Source organism: Protopterus annectens, chromosome 7.part0, assembly GCF_019279795.1.
Source record: "Protopterus annectens isolate FY-2018-M chromosome 7.part0, PAN1.0, whole genome shotgun sequence".
Taxonomy (NCBI): domain Eukaryota; kingdom Metazoa; phylum Chordata; order Ceratodontiformes; family Protopteridae; genus Protopterus; species Protopterus annectens.
Genome location: NC_056739.1, coordinates 880,111,324 through 880,130,707, shown reverse-complemented (window position 1 = coordinate 880,130,707; position 19,384 = coordinate 880,111,324). Strand labels below are relative to the sequence as shown.

The 19,384-nt window shown below is 36.1% G+C and overlaps 1 protein-coding gene across 1 annotated transcript in view; it reads left to right on the top strand.

The window, feature by feature from the left end:
- Positions 1–13,995: 13,995 nt before the first annotated feature.
- The window catches only part of SCG3 (secretogranin III), a 223,921-nt gene continuing 218,532 nt past the window's right edge, over positions 13,996–19,384 (top strand). Inside the window, exons 1-4 of the mRNA XM_044077455.1 lie at positions 13,996–14,482; positions 15,160–15,212; positions 16,130–16,169; positions 16,292–16,510. Of these exons, the coding sequence (XP_043933390.1) occupies positions 14,386–14,482; positions 15,160–15,212; positions 16,130–16,169; positions 16,292–16,510 (409 nt within the window). The 5' untranslated portion in view covers positions 13,996–14,385. The remainder of the gene's footprint in view (positions 14,483–15,159; positions 15,213–16,129; positions 16,170–16,291; positions 16,511–19,384) is intronic.

Below are 19,384 nucleotides of genomic sequence, written 5' to 3'. Positions count from 1 at the left end.
TGTATACTGAATACAAAATAGTTTCTCTATGCCCTAAACAACTCACACACACCAAAATGCTAACTCAGTATGGCCTATTGCTCATACTTCTCTCAACAGCCACCCATCTCACAGCTTAGCATTTTCATCTAGCAATACCCCAAGCTAAACACAAAACTACATCTACCAACCCCAACCAAAACCAAACAACTCACTTGGAAGTATCACAAGCTATCTTCAAGACCACTTTCATTGACCAAGTGAATCACAAAATACCACCACTTAAAAAAGCTCCAAAAACATTTCACTCAGGTATCACAAACACATATCCAAACTCATTCATACACTAATAAACATAGCTAATAAACATATAATAAGTGGTAACATACACCCAAATCCAGATCCTAGCTACTCCCTCTCAATCCACCCTCAAATACAAAATATATTTAACCTACCTCAAAAAAGATCTGACTTGCTACTTTTAAACTTAAATCTCAAAATTATTGTTAATAAGGTTCACAAGCTTCAAGTTACCCTCTCTCTTTACTTTCCAGATATAGCCATTTTAACAGAGACATGGCTGAAATCACACATTACAGATACTGGAACCACTTCTCCAAGTTATAACATACTTGGGGCAGATAGAAAGGAGAAGTGAGGAGTAGTAGCCATAGTATTTAAGAATAACCTTATACTACAACCACTAAATCTCAATATAACAACTTCTAACAACACCAAAATACTTCTGACCAAATTACAAATCAACCCTAACAAGTATATGACCATAATCGCCATTTATATCCCATCAGGCAATAATGTTTCCACAAGTGAGCACATCCTGCAATGTATTTCAAATGACATTACCCATGAAACCATCATCATGGGTGATTTCAATATTGACTGGTTGATGTGTAACTCACAAAACTCCAGCAATCATATCGACCTCTATGGCTTCACACAAATTATCCAAACTCCTACCAGAATAGACAAAAACTCAAATAGACAGTCTATCCTAGACTGGACCCTGACTAACAAACTCTCCCACTATCAAAACTCTGGCTGTTTACCTGATAGTCTCAGTGATCACATACCCACCTATCTGCTCAGGAAACACATCAACCCTACTAAACATATTGTTTATCACCAAATCCATAATAAGAACATTTTCAAACCTCAAGATCTGATAAACAGTCTAAAAAATGTAACTAAACTCCTCTTGAGAATTTGCCCCTAGATGCTACTGTTGAACAACTAATACTTTCCTCAACATTCTTGACAGAATGGCACCTCCCAGAACTGCCTGTGTGAAGGCAAACTATGCCTTATGGCTGACTAATGAAACAAGAAACCTCTTTAAGCTAAGAGACAAGGCTTAGGCCTTATGGCATACTAAAAAAATTCAACCTAATTGCTTAGCATATCAACAAATCAAGAATAAGGTGAAACACCAAATCAAACTTGACAAAAGAATTACCACACTAGCATACAACTGAAACATCAAAGAAAGCCACAGAAAGTCTGGACCACAGTAAAAAAAATCCTCCATCCTGGACAAGCTACACCCCCCCCCCCAATATACAAATCAGCTCAGGGACCATTGCTGAACTATTCAATAAATATTTTATCAAAAGTATTCTATGTCTAACCAAAAATATTCAACATTATCTAGCATAACCACCTAGACTAACCAGCAATAACAATACTTTCTCATTCCAGCCCATCTCCACTAAAACTATAGAACAACTACTAAGAAAACTGAAGCCTACTACAGCAGCAGCCAGTAACTTACCATCTGAATTTCAAAAATAGCAGCAGAAGCCATTTTCTACCCTGTATCAGTACTGATTAATTGGTCTATTACTGAACAACATGTCCCATCAGTCTAGAAAACCTCACACATAATTCCCTTACATAAAGGTGGAAAATCAACTAAACTCACAAATTATAGACCCATCGCCATTCTATCCCCACTATCTAAACTCTTAGAAAGGTGTATACATTCTCAACTTCTGCATTATCTCACTACCAATAACCTGCTGGCCAAATCCCATCATGGTTTCAGATCTTATCATAACACCACTACTGCACTTCTTAGTTTCGCCAATACCATAAACCAGTAAAGAAATGAAGTAAAAATAGTTTCATCAGTCTTTCTAGACATGTCTAAGGCCTTTGATACAGTTTCCCACTACAAACTACTGACTGTTCTAACAAGCCTAATGCTCAGCCCTTCAGCTCTCTCCTGGTTCCAAGGTTACCTAACAGGTCGTCAGCAGGCAGTGAAGTGGCTTCAAGACCTCTCCACCTACCCCCAGTCACACTAGGAGTCCCACAGGGTTCCATTCTTGGTCCTCTTCTTTTCAGTATTTTTACTAATGAGCTTAATACTGCCACCCCCCTAGCTTCCATAATCCAATATCCAAATGACTCTAACCTTATATGTACAGCATCTACCATACAACAACTTCAAGACATAATGCAAAAGCCCTTCACTAAAACTGAATTATGTTTGTCTAACTCACATCTTGTACTTAACCCAAACAAAACTAAACTTAATTTTCAACCCACAAGACCCTCAGACCCCCCTCCCACCTTCTACACCACTGCCATTGATAATAAAAAAATACTCCTGAACCTCAAAATTGCTATGTTATAAATGATAATAAGCTAAGATTTGACTTACACATATCACAAACAATTAAGAAAATACACAAAAAATGGGAACCCTGTACAAAAATAAAAAATTTCTATCAGATAGTTCTAGAGTAGCTATTGCCAGAACCCACCTCCTGTCAACTCTCATCTAAGCCTCACCCATTCTTACCAATCGTAAAAAGGCAGACCTAAACAAACTAGAAACGTGCTATAACAAAAAAGCAAAATTTGCCACAGACTCTACACATAGGACACACAGCTGCCTCACTGTAAAAAAGCTCTCCTGGCTAGAACTACCACAACTCCTAGTTTATAGCCAGCTAACTATGGCTCATAAACTAATTTAGCAACCTGAGAAAACTCCTACTCTCCTAAACATACTACACCTTTATTTCAACAAACATATGCTTTGCTCATCAAATACATCTTTATTACAAATTATCAAAGCTACAAACACTGTAGGGGACTCTATATTCCTGCCATTTAGCAAAAACCTGGAATTTGCTCCCTCACGCTATTAGAACAACTATCAGCTCAAATCAATTTGAAAAAAACTACTCAGAAATTATTTATCAGACTCCTGGCTCTGTACATGTAACATTCCAGGCTAACTATGAACAACTATATCCATTTTCTCCCATTCTCATAAAAATATCACACTAACATATTATCTTACCCACACATATTCCTTCTATCCTACCTATCCATTACCCTAGTAAATCAAATATAAACATCCTACTCAGTAACTATCATCATCAAAAACTCATCTCTCCTCTCAATGTTTCCCCATCCTGACCTCCTTTCTTCCTCACTTTACCTTTCTCTCCTCTTCTTTAACAAAATTGAACAGAACGTTAATACAGAATAAGTTTGCTTATCCTAGTTTTTTTTCTTTTATTGCTAATTGTAAATACAACTGTAGAATTAATATTTTAAGATGCTACTGCCAACTGTAAGTCATGTGTCACAATAGGCACCTTTGGACTAGTCTTTCAATATATACTGGACATCTGTATTGTTGCAACTCCAAATAAACTCAGCCAACTCTATCTGATTATTATCTATTGTATAAGTACCTTACATTATGTTATTTTTGTCATGTCTTTTACCATTGTATAAAATAACACATTATGTCTATGTGTTTACGTACTGTTACTATGAGGAGCTTTTCAACCCAGGCCTCCTCTGAAAATAGGTTCTGCCCAGTTGGACTTTCCCAGTAAACAAATATAAAATAAATAAAATAAATAAATATTGCACTGAGGGGGGAGCGGGATCAGAGTGCATATTTTCATCAGTTTGATAAAGTAAAAACCAGCATAAATGATAAACAAACTAAAAGGCAAAATAAAGAAGAAACGCATATCACAGCTCAAGTCACTTTTGATGCTGGATCTATAAAAAAGGATTTTTGGCATATCTGTATAAGGTGTAGCAGTCTAGCACCAAACCAAATTATTTATCTGTTATTGTTCAAGGTTGACATAATTGACAATATTTTATTGTTTACAGAAAAGAAATTATGGAATAATGTACTGATTAATACAGACACATCAATTTCAGTTACAAATAGACTTCTTCTAGAGGACACAATTACAGCTATCTCAAGATTTGGAGGGCCAGAGGGTACAGCAGTGAGCATTTCTGAATGTAGCAGTTCCTGACTAGATATGGACATGTCATCAGAGTTATATATTGTTTCAGATGTCAGTAGAAAGATTTTATGGAAAAATAAAACTGCTACAGAATGCACAGTAGTGCACACATACAACACTTGTAAGAATGTGTATGCTGTAGATTGTGCAAATGTACAGAATTTGAAGAATTGGTTATGACAGGAACATAGATTCATGGGTTAAAGACAAAAAAATTCCAGTTCAGTTGCCACAGCTGAAGTGCAGGCAGTCAAGTTACTACATTTTCAGAAACAGTATCTTATTCTCAAAAAAGCTAAGATAAACTGGAAATGGCCAGTAAGGAAAATGAAAAACAGGTAACAGTTTCAGGCAAATACTAGATTTAAAATTGGTATACATATTTACCATTCTGGAAGTACATGTTGTGTATGGTATACCAGAAATGACAATTGATTTAATTTGCAGAATAAAGGGTTTACAGTTACAAATCTGGAAATGAATTTTTTTGCATTATTGTTTTGTTTATCAGACATTGTTAAGACCTTTGAATTAGGGTAGAAAAGTGTTGCAATGCATAAATAATATCTTGGTACAGATAGAGACAGAAAAGCATTCACAGATATTAGATGATATTTTGCTAGTTTACAGAATGTAGAATTTAAAATCAGTGCTACATTTTAAAAGTGACAGTACAGTCAAAAGTTCAGATCCCATGCAAGAAAAGAGTGCAGCATAACAATTATCCGTCATTAAAGCCACAGGTTCAAATCTCATGTTAGGAAATGAAAAAAAAAACTTCACAAGCTTGTATAAAGGACAGACATGTAAAGTTCCAGAGTCAGATCAGTTCATCTCTAGTAATAAATGTGTATATGTAAACAGTTTAAGACTGTATATATTTCATGCAGAAAATGCAGTTTATTAAGCACACAAGAGGCACAGACTTCCACAAATGAGTAATCAGATTACCGGCCAGCTCATCGAGCTGAATTAAGACAGTGCTGTATGCCATAAAACAGTATGGTAAAGATCAGTTACAGTTTTATGCAGTAACAGCTCTTAGTATCTACCCAAGAAAATACTAGACAGTAATGATAAATCCTTGCAGCATTCAATAGTACTGAAAGAGTTAAATGACATTGTCTAAAAGAATAGTTACATGTTAGGAAGTGGGCGGAGATCTGAACACTGAATAAATTCCTTTGTAAATTACAACCTGAGGGTCACAGAGTAAACACAAAAAGTTCAACAATTAAGATTAATTTTATAAAGTTGCAAAAATATTAAAATATTAATACAGTGTCAAATTACTACTTTAGTATCATTTGAGGTTATGATAGGGAAAGCAATGCCTTTCAGATTTCCATTTGATTTAATAATGAAGTTACAGCCTTTGTATTTCACTGTAGTACATTATCATTTGAGTTACACACTTGGAAGAATTTATATATTAGTAACCTAGGTCTATTTCACTATAGTTCATTATCAGTTTGCTTACAGATATGCAAATGTTTATTAGCAGCATATGTTTTATTTCATGCAGAAAAAATGTAAATAAAATTAGGACAACAAGCAATGTTATTGATATATAATTGTTAAAGCTACAAATGTTATTTTAAGGACATGATACTGCTTTTATTATGCTTTGCAGATATTGCTACAAAAAGACACACTGGCAGTTTTGGATATTTGAATAATTTCCAGTTTGGTTTTAAACACTGTCAAGAAAAATATTATATCAGCCAATCAACCTTGCACAGAAGATGGGAAGTGGGTTTGGAAGGCCTAAGTGTAAAAGAAAAGAAAACTTGAGACTTTAAGGCAGCCTTTCCATACCTCAGCAGTGTCTGGGATAATGCAGATTAAGGCCTAAATGTGGCAAGAGTAGTAGTGTAAAACTCAAGTATCACCAGAAAGACAAGACCACCAAAGCCAGAAGTTTGTTTTCTTCAGTGCATATTTAAATTTTAGAGTTTCAGTTATCTAAATTCTTTAAAGTTAAAATGTATATGCAGCAGATGTGCATTTATTTAAATTAGAGCTAAAGCAAGTATGCAAATGTGTTTATGTTTTCAGTTTATGCTTTTATCTGTGCTCAAATGATACTGACAGAAAAAAATGTATTCCTTTACTAATAGTTTAGCTTCCAGAATAACACTGACCAGGTTTCAGTGTATGCTTTTATATATATTCAGATTATACTGACAGAAAAAAGGTATTCCTCTAGTGATGGTTTAGTTTCCAGAAGATAACATTTACCAGATTTCAGTTTATGCTTTTATAGTTTAGTTTCTGGAATATTACATTTTCCAGATTTCAGTTTATGCTTTTATCTGTGTTCAGATAACACTGGCAGGACAGGCATTCCTTCAGTATTAGTTTAGCTACTTTCCACAATATAACATTTATCACTTTAGTGCAAATTTCATTCAAGTTTCAGAATATGACATTCATACTCATTTATGAGTTCACTATGGTACATTTTAGTCAGAGTTCAGAATATAACATTCATATTCAGTTGTATATCTCTAATAGCATTGCTACACAGTTTACAACATGCAATTACATCACACCTCACATTAGGGTAAAGTGACAGAATTATTTGTGACAGACGTATTACATCATACATTTCTAACAGCATTACTACATCATCCTTCACATTATTCAGTAATTAGTTAAGGGTAAAGTGACAGAATTATTTATAACAGGTTATTAAGATAATTTATCTAAAGAATAAGTAGTAATAGTTATTTAATATACTCAAGGCATAACAGGTTAGGCTTAATTTGTTAATTCATTTATGGAATACAGTGCACATTACCTAATACATTAGACAGAAAGTTAAAAAGACACTGACAGGGTATGCAAAGGTTGTTGTTGTTGTCTTTCGGCTTTTCCTGGTTAGGGGTCACCACAGCGAAACTCTGGTCCGATAATGATTGGCAGCAGATTTTGACGAATGCCGACGTTCAACCTTCAACAAAGGCACGCCCATTTACGCATGTCTTTCGAACGCCCACCCAACTGCGGGGAGGACATGCAGACTCCACACAGAAGACACTCTCCGCACTCCAGCCGAGAATCGAATGGGAGAACCTCTTGCTGTGAGGCAACAATGCTACCGCTGCACCACAGTGGATGACAGGGTATGCAAAGGCATAAATCTGAAATACATAAAGTATAGGTGTTAGTAAAGGTACTTCTACTATTACAGCACATAGATATTTGCAGGATATTTAAGGTACAAATTTAAAAGGCAGAAATTTATTACAGTACATAGAAATTAAAACGTTAAATAGGATTACTGGTAAATCTAGCTAAAGGTTTGCAGAAACAAGTTAAAGGAGAACCACAACCACAGACTGAACCAACATGTTTATTTTATCATGTCTTGATGTTTCCTACATTTTAACACCACTTTTGGATTCTGTATACTTTTTTATATTTTAAATGTAATTCCAGAGTTTGCCCACATGGGGTCTGACATCTTGATTTTTTAGTCTATCTCTAGGTATTCCATGGTTTGGCTTTAAAATATTACATCATAACCCCTAAGCTCCTGTCAATGCATTCACTTTACATATGTTTTTATGTATATCCTCCATTCTTTTAGTCAGGTTTAATTAGCATTTCTTGCTTTTCAATGACTACTTAGAAGACAAATCAGGATAATCACAGAGAACAATATTCTCAGTGCCTGTTACTTCGTTTTCTTTCTAAAGTAGACAGTTTTTATTCTTTAGTTTATGTTGGAGTTATAGCCCTTAAACTCAACTCCCCTCCCCCTAAACATCCCCTTCATATCTGTCAAAGTAGCAAATTTGAGCTGTTTGCTGTTGCGATTGATAGCTCACAGCAGGAGGCAAAGTTCATGTGCTAAGAATGCTTTTTCTGTCTGATTATCCCTGTTTGTCTTTCAAGTAGTCATTGAAAAGCAAGAAATGGTAATTAAACCTGAATGATTGAAAGAAAGCAAGGTATATATGAAACCAAATGTAAAGTTAATGCATTGACAGGAACTTAGGGGCTATAATGTAATATTTTAAAGCCAAACAGTACATTGTGGGATACAGGGAGGTAGACTAAAAAAATCAAGATGCCGGACCCCATGTGGGCAGACTCTGAAATTACATTTAAAAATATATAGAAAGTCCAAAAGTAGTGTTAAAATGTAGGAAACATCAAGACTTGATGAAATAAACATGTTTTTTTCTGTCTGTGGGTACGGTTCTCCTTTAATACAGTATATGATAATTATGCTTCAAGATACATATATTATAGGTGCAAAAAAGAGAGTTTACCAGTTATAACATATTAAAGAATTGCCCAGTTACAATTAAATCATAAAGCTGAGAGACTTCAATCCAAACAGATCATAAATGCTCAAGTGACATCTAGTGGTCAGAATTAAACGTGCATGTTTATTTACCAGATAGAGAAAATTACTATATTACTAGCTTTATAAAGTAATTACAGAAGCAAATCCCATTTCAGTAATTTAAGAAACAAATGTTACAGAATAAATCCTACATAAATACAGGTAGTAGAATAGACCTTGCATAGGCTCGAAAATGTAAAGTTAGGCCTGTATCTTCATTTTATATTTCATGTTTTAAAATAACTACAGAAATAGATATCTATGTGTTCAGGTATCTTCAGGAGGAGTTGTAAGATCAGGTTTCATTTAAATGTATTTTGTTAGAAAAAATACAGTATTCTTTTTGCATAAGATTAGAAATGCAGACATATTAAAGCAGGCCTTCACAGTGTGCATACAATTTAAGGGAATTGATAAAAACAGAATGTGCAGTACATTGAGTGTAAACACATTTTGTTTGTATGGTACAAGGCTTGGGAACTAATGTTAAAGAAGCAGGTAGATATTTACAGGGTTTTGATGTTATTAAGAAATACTTTAGACAGTCAGCTAAGTTAGTTTGCTTGGACTATATGCAGAAAGTCATTGTGGTGCAGTCCTCAGAAGTTTTATACAGACAGTCAAGAGTGGGTGTAAAAGTCCGGTCAAATATTCAGCATTCTAGAATATTAATGATATTTTTCAAGAGGATCAGAATATGAGTGCAGATGCTAAGGACATAATTATTGACATTGTTATTAGAGACTGCATTTCTGAGGACAGAATTTATGGACAGTATAATGAGTGCAGAAACTATGGACATTATAATTCAGTCTATTTTAGTTTGTCAGCACTGTTATTTTAGACAGTAAGATTTGATTTGGATATTGTTGACATCTACCTTCAATGTACATAATAAAATATTCTTAACTGAACAAAAGTGTTTGCAAACTTTATTCTGAAAGGTCCAAGAAGATTTGTCCCATAAAGGAGAGAATGGCACCTGATCAGCACAGGTTTGGGTAATTAACAGATAAAGACATTCATTGCAGTTTCATTCCAGTTTCTTCCAGTTATTTCCAAGTCACTCCAGTATTTTACAGTTCTATCAATTCTTACAGTAACAAACAATTTAAAACATTGTTGAAATAGTGACATTAACTAATAAGTATTCTACTGAAGATACATACACATCAGATTTCTTGGAATCTCTTTGCAGTACCCGTGTTCTTATGTTACTAAAGAAAGCTCTTTTAAACATGTCTACCACTAAATGGATAGCATTTGTGCTTCACTGTTGTTATTAGGTTCAAGCCAGAGCTTTAGAACATGGTTTAACTTATGCATATGTGTACCCACCAGTTTATCTACATTAAAAGTCCAGTTATGAAATAGACAGCAGTGTAACACGCTCATTTAGTCTCATCTATATCCATGTATGTTTTTAGAGTGTCACCTGTCAGCTGGGGTGACAGGATTCTTGCCCAGGCTGTTCAGTTCCAATTCTCTGTGGTAGCACAGCACTCAGGTGTCACTAAATATGATTCCAAGTCATCCACCATTGCTACTTTCTTCATAGGTGACACATTTTTGAGGGTTGGTAACAATGATGGCCAGCAAAAACAGATGCATATACAGTTGTACCAGACTTTGGTTAGTCTCCCCCATAACTCTAAAGTTTTAGTCAGAAATTATTTTCCAGTTGCAAACACCAGTCAACCACAAACACTGGAGTCATAGTTTTAGATAATGTATAGCTAAAAATGATTTACACTTGGCAGCAGGGGCAAAGAGAGGAAGTAAACCTTGAAAAGTCTCTAGCTGCCAGTGTAAGTTCAAAAAGGACACTGGAGGAAGGATATACATAAAATACATTTTTTCAATAATCTACAAATTGAAATACTTTTTCACTTGGCTTTGAAGTTTCAGAATAAAAAAAAAATATTAATTCATAATAGTGTTCAATCTACACAAGCTTTTTATGATAGAATGTCTAAATAGAAAAAGTCTAAGGCCTTACCCAGGCCCAACCTCTATAAACAAGTACTTTGACAGAGTAAAATCCACAGGTTTACACTCAACTGCTTATCCCTGATCAGGTGTACTCTCATTCTTCACTTCCATGTCCTCCTTTCAGATGAAACTCTGTCTAAATAACTAGAACACCTAGTTTAACCCACCAAACTATTTGTTTTAAGCCATAGCAATTGGAAATTAAGATCTTATGAGCTGGCCAATTGCTGTGAGAATATCCATACTTCAAAATGCAGTATACATTCTGACAATGTATTAAAGGCACATACATATTTTCCATAAACAGAACTGTACAACATTGTGTGTGTGTGTGTGTGTGTGTGTGTGTGTGTGTGTGTGTGTGTGTGTGTGTGTGTGTTCTTACATATTTTGTGTGTATGTATCTGTCCATACATGCATGCTCACATACACAAATGTGTGTTTGTGTGTGTAGCAATCATAAATGCAAGGATACTTCCCTTGTATTTTTAATCACTAGTATTTTTTGTACACAGAGTTAATATTTTGCATAGTTAATGTGTTTTTAAACTATGTGACTGTTGACCATATGAACATTTGATTACTAATAATACCACTCATTATCTGTCTCTCTCAATATATATATATATATATATATATATATATATATATATATATATATATATATACATACACACACACACACACACACACACACAAACACACACACATTATATAAAATAAACAGCTCACTCCAGTGACTTACTCCAAAGCTGTCATGTTAGTGGGGTTTTTTTGCACAATTTGCTGGAGTAGGCCTGTAACTTTATAGTGAATAATTTGCACTGAACCGGACATATTGAGAAATGTGGTTTTGGTTCTGTGTATGTAATATCTGTGTTTGTATCTATATATATATATATATAGAGAGAGAGAGAGAGAGAAAGAGAGGGAGAGACATGAGCACACATGCACAAACACACACATACACACATACAGATAGCAAGGCTACATATCACAGCCATAATGAATTGTTTAGTTTAGCTAATTCACTACAGTCTATCACTTGCAATGGGCTTTGAAAAGCATAGTCTTTGTGGATCTTTTTAAACAAGTCAGGCAGGTCCATGACAGCTGTACTGGTGTGCTTCCCATCAATGTCTCATGAAAACCTGAGGTACTTGGCTTCATTTAAAATTATACAAAGCAAAGAACTTTCTGTCCACAGAAATAAGTTGAGACAACTATTTTTCATTACAATGTTGTAACTACAATACACCAGAAAAAACATTTTCCAGAATGTACATGAAACAATAAACTGTCATTACCTGTACATTCTACCATACAACACCATCTACTAATGTACATGATACCTGTTTCACCATACTACTTTGTCTCACACCTCCATAGCTGTGAGTCATATTGACATAGTTACCTGCTAACTAAACTATCACACATCAAATGTGTCAAAATGCATATACATGAAAATGACACAGAATGTTGACAGCAAGTTAATGTACTCAACTAAGTACATCCCCAAAATAAAACAGCACAGTTCTTTAATATGCATAAATATTACATGTTCAAAAAGAAGAGCTGTTAAGCACAATATTCACTTTTGCATACTTCTTGAATATGCTTGAATTCACAAACTGATAATACATGAATAAAAAAACTTCACTGCTACAAACTGCATCAGCTAATTTATAGGCTGCGACTGCAGTCAGTAGTTGTAAGACCAAAGAAAATACATCAAATAAGTGGTTTTAACTTGTTAATGAATTAAGCAAATATGGCCATTGCTACCCATTAATGTGAATATTGGCTCTAGGTGATAGTCACTGTTCATGTGACACCTTGACCCTATGTACAAAATGGGAAAAGGAGGATTGATGCTAATGTCAGTCATACAGTATAAGATAAAACAATGCCTTGTCTAGTTTAATGTGAACTGTGTCTGCCCTTATTATTCTTATAGTACGCCTGAATGCTAATCCAGACTAAGTGATATGAAGCTGTGATCCACTGCCTGACGTCTCTTTCCCACATTGATTGGAATTTTTTAAAAATACCAAGAAGTAACATTTAGAGAACAGACTAGAGTTTTAAATATAATCTCGTTATATTAGTCAGAAATTTTAGGGAGCATGTCTTACTGATAAAATGAATGGTATTCTTTACCTACTAAGGTTGTTATGGGTCATCTTGGTAAAAGATGGCAAGGAATTTGGGCTCCTTTCCGTTGATCTCTCTTACCAGCATCCTAGCAAAGACAGCATTTTTAGTTTGGGAATCTAAAGCCAACTTACACCTGATGGAGAGATGAATACTCACATCACTCAGGGGGCCACCTATGCCCCCTCAGTCCTTGCACGCATCCTCCCTGACATGCACCTACATTAACTACCATCACCAGCTTGGAAGAACATGCCCATATCTTCCCAACCCAGTTCCCTCCATTGCATGTGCTTCAGCTCTCCAGCAGGGCTCTGTAATTGGATCCATGGGGCAAGACTGGTGAGAAAACCATCCCTCATCCCAAAGATGGGTGCACCCATCCTTCCTGCCTGCACCATCAAGTGCCTGAGCCACTAGCCAGGCTTATATTGCCTGGGCCATAGTCAGGGTTATATCCCTCTATGTCATTAGTGCTGGCTTTGATACCTTCCTTCCTTCATGTAGGTTTTATACATGATGCTTGCTAAACAAATTGGTTAGGACTTCCCCTCTCATACAGCTTCCAAAAAAGAAAAACATGACAATCCATTTTCTTACAATAATGATTGCCGTCAATGGAGCTTGTTAAGTATAAGCATGTTTATTTCCATGCTCAGGTAAGGAATCAGAACGCCTGTCTTTGTCGTTGACACAGCCAGTTGGTTTTGTAGGAACACCCATCCACTGATCTTTATCGTCAGTAGTGTGTTGTAATTGTCACATCGTTCTGTAATAATGTATTATAACCTTTGCGAGGATAAATATAAATAACTACTGTAGTACTTATTGAGTATAAGAAATATAATGGAGTTTGATACTGCAAGCAGTGCACAGTTTTCGTTATATTTCCATTAATGTTGTATGAAAAGAAATGCCCCGTTGCAGTAAAAAGCCTATTTTTGTCTAGCTACCTAGCTTCCTTCTGCCGACGGGATATCCTAAGAATAACAAAGCTGTGATAAGGTATATTTCTGGATAATACTGTTTTGTAAACATAGCTTCAATAGTACATAACCGTGGATACTTTGTCAGGAAAAGCAGCTGGTGACTTCTCTGCAAACGTTATCTTTTGTGGAAAAAAATGCTTCTGCGTCAGCTAAGTCGAATGAAAGAAAAACGGAAAAGCTTTTCCTAGCATAAAGCTTGATACCTCCTATCTCTGACGTAGATTTCAGCCATGACGCACACTGAACGGATTTTCTATGACTACCGCCCCCACACAACTACCCAAAGATCTGGCGATCCATTTGCTTACTGTATCTATGAACTGTTGTCAGTTTTCAGCACCACCGGGCTGTCTATCCCATAACAATTCCAGATTACACGGACGTTAGTTCAGCACCATATCGAGGACAGCTCCTTAGAGGATACAGCCCTGCTGTCAACTGATTGTATCCTGGGATTTACTTGTTTTACGTATCTTTTACCTTTGTTGTTGCTGTTGTGCACTTGCCAACAGTTCTGTGCGTTCTTCATAGTTTTTAGCTATAAATCAGTTATTGTTGCCTTGTTTACTGCCCGGAAGCTGATAACATTTTTTACGGAAGGATGGTTTCAGCGAGAGCAGCATTTAGCCTAGCATTTCACCTTACTGCACTGTTTTTGTACCAGATCCGTGCCTTTCCTACGCCCGAAGGGATAAGCGGTAGGTGCAGTTTGTTAACAAAATAACGAAACAAAGGTAATTGCACGGATACTTTAAGACATTCTTTTACCCTTTATGTAGCAAACATTGTCTGCCTTACTCAGTAGGCAATTGTATACGCATGAAAATGGAACTGAAATCTGCATTTCCATTTCAAAGTATGGGGGTCTTACTTTGTTGCTTGGATGGCGTCTTACTGTGATTTGTTAAAATGCATATGCCGCAGAATCTACTCAAGCCCTTTTACTGAAGATAAAAAAATCTGAAACTGGAGAATGTGGATTTGAAATGTGAATGTAAAGTAGCGCATTATACTAAAGTTTATTTTCGTGTAGTTGATTCACCATTACTAGTTAAAAAATAATGCGGTACGCTGGGTGCTTTGATGTGCTAATCCTTCGTCTCACTGTCTTGTTGTATCACTGATTGTAGATCCCTAGTCCCTGCAGCAGCGATTGCTTAGAGATGATGGCAGGGTAGAAGAGTATAAGTTAAACCCTATTTACTCCCCTTAAACTTCTTGACTCGTAGCTAGCAGTGTGCGCGCTTATATGCATTGGCAGTGAAATATTTTTTCATGTTTTGATTGACAAGAGCATTTGAAATCACGGTGTGTTTTAAGTAAATTTCTCTTTTACGCAAAACACACAACTAAATGTGTTTCTGATCTGTCTTAGATAAGACTTTGCACAACAGGGAGTTAAATGCAGAACGTCCTTTACGAGAGCAGGTAAGACAATACTGGAAATTTTGAATGGGCAATAAGTGTATTAAAATACATAGGTCAATAGGTCAGTTAACTTACATTTCCACAGCATTTGACTGTTTTCTTTTATTACTGTTATGTTATCTTTGCAAATTTAAAATAGCTCTTTTTTGTAGCAGCAGCAAAGAGTTAAGCCTTCAGACTAAATAGCCTCCCTTATGTTAAGTCTTACTTGTTTGATAAGGCAAGTCCAGTGGTACTATTGGTTGTAATTTAATCCTAGCTGATCTGTTAAGAAAATTGACAGCAAAATGTTAAAGGTTTTGCACTGACTAATTATACTGGCATTCATAAAGCCCATAGCTAATACTTTTTTTATACCCAAGGCTATGTGGTAATTCAATGTATGCATATGGCCTTTATCTGAGACTATTGTGTAAGAATAATAATAGCTGCTATGTAAGACACTAAGGGTTAGCCTTTCTAGGAGATTATGCATGTACAAAAAGAACACTGTAAAAGATTAGTAATGGTATTGTCTGTAATTTCATTTTATTTTTAAAGTATCATCTAGTATTTTTATAAAACAAAGAGAATGTTCCTGTAATTATCTAGGTTGGCTATAAGAAAAAAATCTGATATTTGTATTGAAATACTGTCAAGCTTAACCGGGACAAGTTACTACCATCTGGACAAGTTCAACTCAGAGAAGTTGAGGAAATGTATTAATACTGTATAGTAAACTTATTTTTTATATGAAATAAATATTGTAGAAATAATGTGTTGTTAGGCTTAACAGTTTTCTACTGGTCATTTTGTCCAGTCATACCAGTATAGCATTGTCTGCAAATTTAACAGTAAAGATACAGCACTTGAAAGATTTGCTGTCCTGAAAAATCAGCCAGCATTAATGTTTGTATTTCTGTATGTTTCCCTGAAAGATTGCTGAAGCAGACAGTGTGAGTCAGACATCTGTACCAGGTAAGTTATAGTAACATTAGTTCATTTAAAAAGATATATAAAGTTATTATTTTGTTTAAAATTATTTAAATGTTATAAATATTGCATTTTCTTGTGACTAGATCATGTTTTCCCTTTCTCAGAAGGCAATGCCTATTCAGCAAATAATTCTGACTCTGATGACTTCAACTTCTTGAAATCATTAGCAGAAAAGAAAAACGCAGAAAAGAAAGGTCATCCCACAAGCAGTCTGTACAGTAATGAAAAACATATTCCTGATGATGACACAGATTCTACAAAGAAACGTAGGATTGTAGAAGATTATGATTCAACAAAAAGCAGACTTGATTTTAAACTTCAAGGTATTGTCTTTATCCTTTTTAGTGATGTAAACTGTGATATAATCAATATACGAGCATTAGACTTGTTACTTCAAAAAGAGTTTCCATGATTATGTTTCTACTTATAAAAAGTTTAAGTCCATGAAACACAAGTATTATGCCAGTAGAAAACAGGGCTAACGTTTATTCTAAAGAGATTCTTTGTACTTAAAATTTTCATACACACACACACACACATATATAGGTTCATAGGTTCATAGGTTTATACTAGGCTATCTGCCCTAAGGCATTTATATACTGTGCCCATTAGTTTGTTGTGCCTCTGTACAGCAGTGACACAGAGATGATTATCTCCCATCCACAGGTCAAGATTTCTCTTGAACAGAGCCAGCTTATTCCACAGCATAGGGAGTCTCTGAGTGATAAATCTATCCCTTTATATCCGTGCTAAGGTTTAAGTCGCTTGCTCTAGTGGTTTTGGATTTTTTGAGGTGGAGCATGTCCATTAATTCCGGGTTGGACATGGCCTTGTATGTCAGGCACATGTCACCTCTGAATAGAGCTGGAGTTTCTTCAATCTGGCAGCATATGACAGATTTTATGCTTTTGGTGAGGAACTTTTGGGGTCTCTCCAATTGCTGCAGATGTCGGGTGAGATACATCCCGAATGGGGCATTGTACTCGATCATTGGTCTGATAAGTGAAGAGTACAGAACAATGACCTCACTAGATCTGGATGTGAATCCCTTCATGATCAGGTGGGGCAATGTAGAAGGTCTTTCTAACCACTTTAGCAACGTGAGTGTAAAAAGAAGGCCACTGTCAACCTGGGTCCCCAGGTCCCTGATAACCTCTTCTGTGCTTAGTGGATTGCCACCTATATGGTAGCTTGGGGTTACTGTGTTTTGGCGTTTAACTTCAGGCCATGGCTCTGGCACCAGCTATCTGTTTCCGTGAGTCCCTTCTGAAGGATATCCGTGTCCAATGCACAAACTTTGTCCAAAGTCCTCCCATGTTGGCCTGTACTTCTGAGAAGTAGATCAGCAACTCTAACCCTGTGGGTTCTGTCCTTAAGCCAGTTTGCAACCCATCTTGTGACATATGGGTTTACATTTAGGTCAAGGTAGGCTGTATGGACTGCCAAAGGCATGATCTTGGGTCCAATGTCTGCAAGTCCCCTATATCTTTGTTTATGAGCTCCATTATGATCCTCTCCATAGCTTTGCAGACTAGACTTGTTGTAATTACCAGGGTCCGAGTGGGACCACAGTTGCTTCCTGTGGTAAGGCTGAGATTAAACAGCTGCCTTATTAATTCCTCATTTAGGACACCATCCAGTCCCATTGATGCTGTGATTTGAGATGTCTGGGAGGCTACACTGAACCTGTCTGCCAGTATGTTGGCAATGTATGTGAGTTCAGTGATTTTTGTATCATTTTGGACTAATTCTGAGCATATCTGGGAGTTTCAGCTGAAAAGGCCTTATGATTGTCCTTTGAATCCATGGCAATTTTCTCTCAAAATTGGCCTTAGTTGATTTTATGAGTGCTTTTTTTACTAATAATGATCAGGGGTGACTTTTGTGGAAAGAGTCTTGGTTTTATTTGGGATTGCCTGATCCATGCAGTCCTGGAGGTGTTCATAGAAGGCATTTGTGTTTCCACTGGCTCAGGGGCCTTGAAGGATACCACACCAGTCTTGAGTAGTGTGAAGTTTGCTTTAGAGAAGTTCTTCACTGTGGTCGATGTGGATTTCCAGTGAGATTAGTTTATGATCAGATCTCACCAATGATTTGTCCCCATGTTTGTGATAATGAGATCTAGTATATTTTCTCCTCTCGTGGGAACAGTGACTAGCTGTTCCATGGCATTTGAATTTATGAACTCCATATATATATGGAATCTGTACAGATGCTTGACTGCATCTTTCACCGAATCCCAATTTGCTGAGCATACCTGTGCGAAAGTGCTGTTCACCGAAGTAGAACTTTCGTGTAAGTATGCTTGTTGTTCCAATCATACTACGGTTCGGTAAGGGAAAATTCCCTTTTCCCCACTGTAGTGCAACCTCGGAGTGAGAATATTAAAGTAGAGGGTGGGGGGAGGCTTGCCCTCCTGCATTCAAGTAGATTTTGTGTTTTTTTTTTTTAACATACTTTAACGAAAGCGCTTTTTCGATGAAAGCACTTTCATTAAAGTGTGTTCGGTGGTAATGGATTCGGGCTTTTGAATTTTCATTCAAAAGTCCTAGATCCATATATATATATATATATATATATATATATATATATATATATGGATCTAGGACTATTGAATGAAAGTTCAATAGTCCGAATCCACAATAACCGAACGCACTTCAATGAAAGCGCTTTCACCAAAAAAGCGCTTTCATTAAAGTGCGTTTGAAAAAAAAAAAAACAATAAATCTTCTTTTATGCAGGGGAGCAAGCCCCCGTGTGGGGGGCTGTGCCCCCACACCCCCCCTACTTTTATATTCTCACTCCAAGGTCGCACTACAGTGGGAAAAGGGAATTCTCCCTTAACTGCACTGTAGTGCGACTGTCATAACCAGCATACATAACCGAAAGTGCTGCTTCGGCAAACAGTACTTTCGGTTATGTATGTTCGGTGATTTCTGCTTCAGCAGAATGTGCCATTGGGGATCTGTACAGATCCCACTGTGATATATTATCCAGGTATAGTCATTTTAAAGACAGCATCAGTAGGAAGAGGCAACATTTAGTAATAAACTGTTTAATTTTATCCATTTTAGCTTCAGACTAATCAAATACTTGATTTGAACCCTCAGTCAGATGTACAATTATTAGAAGAATGTCTTGCAATATTTTTTTTTATTTTAAAATCCAAATTCATCTTAAGAACTGGGGTGAGAGAA